The 10,151-nt window shown below is 39.8% G+C and overlaps 1 protein-coding gene across 2 annotated transcripts in view; it reads left to right on the top strand.

Moving 5' to 3' along the window:
* The window catches only part of VTA1 (vesicle trafficking 1), a 92,601-nt gene that overhangs the window by 48,620 nt on the left and 33,830 nt on the right, over positions 1-10,151 (top strand). For both annotated transcript variants that reach the window (XM_019527260.1, XM_019527259.1), the window contains exons 3-4: positions 5,746-5,873; positions 7,041-7,116. In XM_019527260.1, coding sequence (XP_019382805.1) covers positions 5,746-5,873; positions 7,041-7,116 — 204 coding nt within the window. The remainder of the gene's footprint in view (positions 1-5,745; positions 5,874-7,040; positions 7,117-10,151) is intronic.

Below are 10,151 nucleotides of genomic sequence, written 5' to 3'. Positions count from 1 at the left end.
TCTTATATACGTGTTGGAAAGGAGGGCAGAGGGGGTCCTTGTGAGAGGTCTTGGGCAAGAGCAATTTTATATTGTCTGGTGTTACCCCAACTGTTTTATCTAGTAGTACCCTCTGGTTCAGATCTGGAAAAAGTCAAAGTGCTTGAGCTTTGTGATGTGGCATCCCTTCATAGCTCTTGCCATTAAGCTATCTATGTCTCTGTCTTCTGAAGATCAATTTGGGAGTATTCAAGAAGACTGGTAGATAATGTTTGTTGTTGGAGTTGGCGTTTGTTTGTTATCTATTGCACCTATAGATGGGAGGCTGAGGGAGGAGCCATAGTTGGTTCCCATGCACTAAGTATTGCCTTTTTGAAGTTTGCACAAACTTGAATCATTCAAAAAGGTGGCATTTTAGTTTCTGTGAAAGAGGCATTGATAATTTGCTGCTGGCAGCCTAGTTGTTTGTGTTTCGCTAGCCTGCAGAGGGCACAAAAGAGTCTTTCAGGTTTTGTCTTAAATATTTTTGTGGCTTTCTCAGCTTTGTATTAGCCAGTGAGTTTGGACACTAGAGTTCTGTGAATTTGTGTGCTCAACCAGATGAGGAGTCCATCTTCCCTCCCCCCCTTTTTAAGTAACATGGAAGTAAAGAATAAAATCAAATAAGTGAACTGCCCGGGTGTGGATTGACAGGAACAAAACTTGTTACAAAGAACTGTTACTTTACGTTCATTTAATAAATCAGCCTGAGGTTTAAGTCTTCATTTGAAGTGTAAAAACTTTTGTGTAAATATACTTTTGCATTAGATAGTTGTTTGATTTAAATGTTTTGGTAAATTAAAGCCATCATACATCATACTTGTAATCAGCATTATGGTGCTCTCTGAGAGAGAATTTCCAAGGCACAGCCTTAGGTGCCTAGCTTCCATTAGTGATGCATTCGCAAGGGGAGAAATTAAGAAAGCAGTCACCTAATAAATGTCCATACATTCAAAGAACTGTTTGTAACATTTTATCATTCATTGCTAAAGTACTTCAAGTAGCTGTTTCTTGGCTACATTCTAAGTGCTTTTTTGCATTGCTGCCAGTATTTCTCATGTTATAGTTGTCTAACATGTAAAATTACCTGCAAAATAGTTGTACAACTTTTGAAAAAAATAACAAATCAAAGTTTTCTTTAAAATCTTTTGGCAGTATAGGAGCTGTAGCAGTAATATTGCATAATATCCCTGGTTTTGTTCTTGAGGGATAAGCTGAGATTTACTTGAATGCAAACAGTAAGTCTATTCAGGAGTGCTAAATCCACCTGTTGTAACTGTAATGGTGTTGTTTACTTTACTGATTTTATTAGGAAACCTGAGGCTTCTTGTACTCCAACAGCTTTGAAAAGAGGCTTTTGAATTTAAGTGCACTGCCTTAGACTAAGCATTCCGGTAAATCTTTAGGTCACTAGATCAGTCAGGTTAGAGCAGAACTCCCTTTTCATTAGATTGGCCTTTTTTTTTTCTTTAAAGTGCTTTAATATGCTGCTCAAGAATGTGTTACAGGAGGGAGAAATACATAACTATATATGTAGATATAAAATGTGGTTTTAGTCGTTATAGATTGGAGTGAGAGTGGATAGATAGATCTATCTGTGCACACGCACATCCTGATCTATAGTGACTCTAAAAACACATTTTATAAATTGTGCAGTGTTCATTCCTGACTTAGAATTTTGAAGGTATAGTCTTTTAGATGATGGAAAAATATGGATTGTCCTTCTTTGGCTCTCTCTCAGTATGAGAATGATGTCTATGGGGGGTGGGGTATTGGTGAGTTTTAAGATGGCTGAAGAGTCCAATCCATGCTGTGCAAGTTTTTCCACAGATCTCACAAGTGGTGCCCCAGAGGGAGGGGTACTGCTGTTGGCCAGGATGTTGTGTGCTTTCCTTCCTCCTCTGCCATTACTCAGATTCCTGAGCAAGACAGTTCTTTTTGAAATGGACTGTAGCTTGATGTATGGTGCAGTGCCATTGAGACCTGTTACCAGGCAGCACTTGCCAGTTTGTAAGGTTGATGCCACCCTTCTTAAGGTATGCTTTCAGGGTGTCCTTGTAGAGCTTCAGGGTGTCCTTGCAAGAATGAGTGCCAGCCATCCACGCACAATGGCCAGCCCAGCGAAGTTGATGTTTCATGATCTTTGCCTCAATGCTGGTTATGTTAGCTGCAGAGAAGATGCTGGCATTGGTGTAGTGGTCTTCCCATCTAATGTGAAGGATATTCCTAAGGCAATGCTAATGGAACCATTCCAGGCACTTAAGATGGCTTTGATATGTCACCCATGTCTCACCTGTAAAGGAGTGTGCAGATAACCACTGTATTGTATTGTAGACCAGGATCTTAGTTTCCATCTGCAGATCTTGGTCAGCAAAGACACAGTGAAGCAGCTTTCCGAAGGATATGCTAGCACAGTGAATCCTATGTTCCATTTCTACATCAGCCTGGGAGAGGTGGCTGAATCCTATGTTCCATTTCTACATCAGCCTGGGAGAGGTGGCTGCCAGCATATGGGAAATGTTCAACATTTTCCAGGGCTTCTCCACCAGTGGCAATTTTTGTGGGGAGAGGAACAGCTTGTGCTAGGGCAGGCTGATGGAACTCCTTGGTCTTCCCAGTATTAAGGGAGTGTCCCAAGCTATGACAGGCACCTGAAAAAAGGTCAGGGGTGGACTGGAGATTGCTCTCAGTGTGCGCAATGATAACACCGAAGGTCAGTGATGCCAGTCTTGGTAACTTTTGTTTTGCTGTGAAGATGCAGCAGGTTGAAAAGCTGACCATCTATTTGATACTCAACCCCAGTTCCAGGAGGAAGACATGCTTGAAGGCGAATCAAAATCACAGGAAGGTAGATGGATAAAAGGGTTGGGGCGATGACGCAGCCCTGCTTGACATCAGTATAGATGGTAAATGGGTCTGTGTCTAATCCGTTGCAAAAGACTGTGATAATCATCCCATCATAGAATAGTAGCCTGAAGGTGCAGATGAACTTCAGTGGACAACCAAACCTAGCCAGCACCTTCCATAAGGCTTCACGATTGATGCAGTCAGAGGCCTGGGTTAGGTCAATGAATGCCATAAACTGGTCCTGGCGCCTTATTGTTCTTGGTCTGAGTGATGGCATGCCACACTTCCTTAAAGGATGTGGGATCAGCAAGGAATTCTGTTAATGGGTGTTGAGGAATGGACTCAGTGGTGGCAGCTGAGACCTCAGATCTGTGGTTGAGTAGAATCTTGAAGTGCTCCTTCCAGCATTGTTTGATGGATACGTTATCTGTGAGAAGGGTGCAGCCATCTTGGAATCGCAAGGGGGTTGGGCCATTAGAATGTGGCCAGTGGATGGCTCTTATTGCCTAAAAGAAGCTTCTCATGTCATGTTGATCAGCAAAACTGTGGATCTCCATGGCCTTTGCTGACCATCACTGGTTCTTAATGTCCTGTAGCCTCCTCTGAACTAGAGCTTTAAGCTGGTGGAAAGCTCTCATTTTTGCTGATTAGAGGGTTCATTTTGCCAATTGAAGGATGCAGTTTTCTTCTGATTGGTAAGAGCTAGGATTTCCTCATTATACTCATCAAACCAATCTTGGTGAGTGGAGTATCCAGTTGATTCAGCACAAACTTTGTGAATAACGTTCTTAAGTTCCTCCCAATGTGGCTAGCTGACCTTGATGTCATCAGGTAGGTCAGAGAGCCTCTTACTAAGGCATTGCTGAAGAGCCTCGTATCTAGCTTAGCCTTGGAGTGCCTTGATGTTAAATCTCTTCCACATTACTTCCAGTTGTTTATGGTGTTGTGGTGCAAGCTGCACATCCATGATTGATATGACTAAATGGTGGTCCATCCAACAGTCATCTGGACCTCTCAGGACTCAGATGATATGGACATCAGTATGATCACAGGCTCTGACAATAATAGTCAAGAAGGTGCCAATGATTGGAGCATAGTTGTTTCCAAGCAGTCTCATATTTGTCATTTTGAAGATAGTATTCATGATGGGTAAGTCATGCTGTGCACATGTTCTGAGGAGGAGGATACCATTAGAGTTGACTTTTCCCACCCCCTCTTTCCAATGGGGCCACTCCAGAGTTCAGAGTGTCACCCAACTCTTGCACTGAAGTCACCCATGAGGATGAGCTTGTCTTCCTTGGCAGTGGCAGTCAGGACTGTGTCAAGAGCACAGTAGAACTGTTCCTTGTTGACTTCACGATGAAGAAGTGTAAAGGCATATGCACAGGTGACCATAGCATACTGGTTGTTACTGAGTTTGAGGCAGAGTCATAAAGCATTTGTTAATGACCACAGGGCGTTCTTAGAGCTGACTGACAATCTTGTTCTTGATGGTAAAGCCAAACCTGTGAATGCACCTCTTTCCAGGTGACTCTCCTTTCTTTAAAAAAAAATATATAGCCACCTCCTTCTTTTAGTTGGCCTTCATCTGCCCAGTGCATCTCCACTAGAGCAGCAATATTGATGTCTCGCAAGTTCTCTAGCTTCTATGGTAGTTATCTTTTCAGGACACTCTTTGTTTGGGGAATCCATGAGAGTGCGGACATTCCATGTGGTGAATTTCAGTACTTTTATTTTGTTGGTTTTGACCTTAGGTAGAGTGATCCCACTGGATGCGGCAGTCCAGCCGGGGGGGAGGGGTTGAGACAGCCTATGTTTAGGGCACTTTTTCTTGCCCTTTCCCCATTCAGGGTGAGCAGAAGAGATTCTAAAGAGGACTGCTCAGTCACAGCCTCAGCTGCAGAATTGTACTTCTGTCTTGGTAAATGCAAAATGACTATCACATGACCACTGCCTACATGCAGATTTGTGACTAGGAACTCCCAGAGATCATTGTTTCTATCCCCACCACCACTCGTCTGTCTCCACAAGACTTAGTTTGTGGGAGATGTTAACATCCCTGGTAGAGGCTTGCACATGACATCTTTTAACATGGGGAAGCTGGTGGCGGAAGCAACAACCACACAAACTTGATGGGAGGGAACACGGACCCAGTGATAAGGATGTCCAAGAAAGCCAGAGACTCCAGTCCTGCTGCAGCCCTCATCTGTCTTCACAGCTACAGAGAATCAGCAGGTCCTCAAGTACTCCTGTTCTGCAATTAGGGTCTTGAGGAGTTTGGACCACGCTTAGTCTGGGACTTCTCCTTAAACCCCTTTGCCAGGGTAGACCCTACCAAGCGTACAAGACCCCAGATGATTTAGCTCTGAGGGCCATTGGAACACACAAGCCTCTCTACCACAGCAAGGTAAAGATTCAAGGACAAGAACCAAGGTTATGGTTCAAGGGCAGGATGAACACACATATAGTGTTCATTCTTGACTAAAATTTTGAGTGTATGGTCTTTCAGATGATGAAAAAAATGGAGATATTTGCTTACAGCAGCATTCTGGTACATTTGTTTTATGATTTCTAACGGTCATTGTAAAAAAAAAAAAAATGATCTATATTAATGCACACAGTTCAGAGCTCTCCGTTAATTATATTTTCTTCCCAAAAGACTTTTAGAATCCTGTTGTCAGTATTTATCATATCGCAAGAAATGGAAGTGAAAATTTTAGAAAACATTTTTTAAAGTTATGTGAGTTTATATGTTGTAACTTGTTTGTTTTCAATAAGCAGCCAGTGTTTGGAATGTCTTTTTGCAATGTAATCAGTGAAAGTCCAGAAATAAACGTGGCTTGTTTGTTTTTTGTTGTTTTTTTTTTTAACTTTCTTCAGATGAAGAAGCAATTGGGTGATAATGAAGCTATTACTCAAGAAATAGTTGGTTGTGCCCATGTGGAGAATTATGCTTTGAAAATGTTTCTATATGCAGACAATGAAGATAGAGCTGGGCGATTTCACAAGTGGGTAAAGATCTAAATAAAATATGTTGCATCTGGAAACTCAGATATCCAAACTGTCTTTGCCTCCTTTGTGGAAAAAATATGGGTATTCTTTTATTTGCTGCCCTGCTGAAATTTTCTTAACTTTCTTTAAAACAGTTATGGCTACTGTTATATGATGGCTAGCATCTGAGATGATTTCCAGTGTATAATGCTTTGTATTTTCTAACTGGCAAATTATGCACCTTATTTTGAAAGATCTTATTTAGACCTTGAAAGATGTAATCCATTATCAAGCATGAAAAATTTTGTTCTTTTAGGGTACTAAAATTGATACATCACTGAGGTCTCAGTAATGTTCTTTGATTTATATGAATTACTACAGCATGATAAAAATTAGCTAATAGTTTTCTTAAATAAATTTACAGTGGCTTGTAAATTTGCAGCTGCAATATAAAACTCCCTCTTGGTTTTAATAAAAATCTGTGTTTTTGCTAGTAGTTAAGAGATATAGCAACTTATTTTAGCAACATTTAAATTCACAGATGTTTTAAACTTAAGGCAGTTTCTTGTTTGAAATACAAGTGACAGTGTTTTTTTAAATAAATATGTCTACTTCTTGCTTTCAAGAATTGATAAAGTTCAAATTAGCAAAAAGTTGTAAACAGAGATAAGTGATATAATTTCCTTCCATTGATGCTTCTGTCATTTCAGACCACACCAAACACAGGTTTTACAGAGATATGTAAATGAGATTTTAATTTTATTTTTCCTTTGTCAGTGTTGTGAGGCTTTAATAGTAAAGACAAGGTATGTTTTGGGTTTATTTTTCAAAAAATTGTTTGAAAAATTTTTTACCCCTTACCTGTGTGGGGTTTGTTTTTTTTTAAGGTCACTAGTGGTAAATTTTTAGTATTGCTATAGTATTAGCATGTTAAATCACTCCTTAATCTGTGTACATGTGATTTAAAGCTCTATGTTGTACTATAAAACAATAATTTTGTGGCACTTTCCAGGTTAAACTGGTTAAAATGATGCATACAAACCATATGTTCTGAAAAACTGCAGAAGCTTTGAATTGATTAATTTGTTCTAGATATGTTTTAGGCAAAAAAGTCTTTAAAGATACCATTACAAACAAATACTAATGGTATTCCATGTAAGAAACAAAATTTTTGATTTTTACAGAAACATGATAAAGTCCTTTTATACTGCAAGTCTCCTGATAGATGTTCTGACAGTATTTGGGGAGCTCACTGAAGAGGTAAGTGAAAATGCACAACATGTTAGCATTTGTTTCATTTCAACGAGGACACAAACTCATTTTTCGTCTGTTTTAAGCTTAATTATCCCATTTATTGTTAATTGTGAACCTAAGGTTTTAGGAGTCTTTTAACGGTAATCATTTTGCCATTATTTATTTAACGGTAATCATATTTGCCATTTTGCCATTATGCTAACAGCTTCCAGTGGGTTCACATCCAGTTCATTGTAATACATATGTTCTATGTGCTGGTTTCCTTTAGTAAGTACATTTCATACCTGCACAGGTATTGATGAATTAGTAATGATCCTACCCTGCACATATCTGAACATGTCATTATAACAGCAAGAGGGAGAGTCACTGCAGTTCTTCTAGAAGGAAAATGAAAGATCTCTAAAGTCCTTTCCGCCCTTACCTATTAAAAAAAACCTCTACATTTCACATAACTAACTGAAGAATCATTTTATACAGTTTTAACTACCAGTTATTTTTTATGCTGAAGCTAATGGATGCCTGTTAAAAAAAGTACTGCGATTTGTAAGTAAGTTAGAAGTGGAGTTCACAGCTATACAGCTAATCTCACAAATTGTATTGTACTATAAGGAGGATGCCTACCTTGACAAGCATCTGGGAAGCCAATTCTGAAGTAATAATTTAAAAAAAAATGGAGAGAGACTTAATCCGCATACACACGTTCGGATTATCTGGGAGAATTCTTCTAGGTTAGTTCTTCTGGTAGAGAAACTTATCCAGATCTGTATGTACAGATACTTGAATGCTGAGGCCTTGAAGAAGAGTACAAAGCTTGCACTGCTGATAATGCAGTTGGGGAGGGAAGGGGTGGGTGGGGAGGGGAGCAGCTATGCACACATCTCAGCAAGCTCTGCCTGCTTTCTTAGTCTGCCTGGTGATAGATGGTAGCAGTGCATACTGCCTTTGGTCAGGCTATTTCCCTGCAGCACATTGTGTGGGTTTATGAAAAGAGTAGATTGTGCTCCTTGCTGGAGCAGCAGAGACTAGTGAGTGACACTGTCTCCCTGGTGAGGCAAAAAGGGATGCTGGATGACTGTGTTCTTCTGAGAGAAGCCACAGTGTGTACAGACATCACTTTCCCAAGAGAAACTCTCCTGGAAGTGATTTAACTCTAATTGTTCCCAAGTTATTTTTCTCCTGGAGTAGCCTTTTTTCTCCAGATGTGGCCTTGGAGAAAAATCCTTAACACCTGTACACTCGTGATTTCTCCCAGGTAAGCAGCGACTCTCCCAGGAGAAACTGAATCTGTGTATGAGGCTTAATGTTAGCAGCTTTTATAGTAGGCCATTTTTCCTCTAGATTCAAATAAAGACTCCAGAATTGGCTAAACAAAATAATTAAGTGTATCTAGTAAAAGTAAAATACTGATGATTATTTTTATTTTTAAAGTTAGGCATGTCTCCTAACATCATCATCTGCTCTCACTTATTCTTGCTCCATGGGAGATTTAGTCTGGGGCAGACTGAAGCAGATAAGAGTCTAAACAAGATGTTCCATGCTCTGATGTTTCCTTTCTGGGAAAATAACATTAAAGGATTTCTGCCAAATAAACTAAATTAGAGCACTGATGGGAAACATACTTTAAAGGTTAAAATCTCTGGACAGTAGGACAAAATCAATAGAAAGCTTTGGCAGACTAGCACAACCAGATTTCAGTTAATTAAAGGTAGTTTAGGATATGTTGAAGAACAACTGGAATGTTGCAATGTTAAATCTTTTGGTGTCTTAACAGTGGAAAGATGGGGGGGTGTTTAATGGAGGGAGGGGAACAAAAGCAGAAGTTCTAAATGTAAACATGGGGGATTCTGTCTGAATGGAAATTGTCAAAAGTATTTGGGTAGAAGGTCTTACTATTATAGGTGTCTGACTAGACAGTTGGATAGAATTCTGCTTGCTGTTGCTGGCTTTTTTTTCCTGATTTTTCCCAACATATGCCCACCTCCAGTAATTAGAAAAAAGGACTTGATGTCACTTAGGACAGTCAGTGGCTCTCAACATTTTTAGACTCAAGATACCCATCCATAACTTTTCTGAATTTAGCAGCACCCTATTTCACTCATGTTTTGACTGTGGAAAAATAATAGAACAAGTCTGTCACAGAAAAATTGGGAACACCACACAGGTCAGAACGTTTTTGAAGTTTCTGGGTTTATCTTGTGAATCATTGTATGTGTTTGTACATTTAATGGTGCTGCTATCCTGTGGCATTTTTAAAGGATCTCACAGCATCCCAGGGTGCTGTGACACCTCTGTTGAAAACTATTGTCTTAAGGTATATCTTAGTAGAAAGAAGCCCATTGACTTTAATGAAAATCTTTGATGTTTTCACATGGGAAATTTGATTGTAAGTGTTAGATTTTATCCAGTCAGGGGACATAACCAGCCTATCTGACTTGCATCTAATGAGAAGTAAACAATGCTGTTTTGTTGTGTTTTCCAACCTTCTGTAGTCCAGATGCTTGGAATATTGCTCCTCCCTCCAAGCAAACTCAAATAAACAGCTAAGCCTTTTTCTGTCATACCCATGCATATAAGTTCTAAATGAACTTTCGCCAGCCATTTTCCAGAGAAATCGATTGATCTTAGAAGCTAACTGCAAACGGAAGAGTAAATAGAGCCTCTGTAGCCGAAGAACTATCAAAGCAGTAGAGAATAATCATCTGAAGTACTGACATCTTGAATCACTTGAGATCATGTAAACCAGATATTCATAGCTGGCAACAGCATTGCTGGTCCCACAAAGGCTTTTAGATGTTAGTTGCTCACAGGAGCTGTCTTTTATGCAATTTAATGTCTTGGAACCTTTCAGCCAGAATTTTCTTGGGTTGCCTGGGCCCAGGCAAGTAAAAGTAGAGTAAATGAGAGTGAAAATCTAAAGAATCAAAGCACTCAAGGGAAGTTGGGAAGAAGAGGGGACCCTGATAGTAAGACTACCAGGATATGGCAACTGCTTAAAAGGGTGGTCTTCTAAGGGTTAAAAAATCTCGACCCCCCCCCCCCCA

This window comes from Gavialis gangeticus, unplaced genomic scaffold, assembly GCF_001723915.1.
Source record: "Gavialis gangeticus isolate Ggan-Ray unplaced genomic scaffold, GavGan_comp1, whole genome shotgun sequence".
Classification (NCBI taxonomy): Eukaryota; Metazoa; Chordata; order Crocodylia; family Gavialidae; genus Gavialis; species Gavialis gangeticus.
This window is presented reverse-complemented; position numbering and strand designations above follow the sequence as displayed.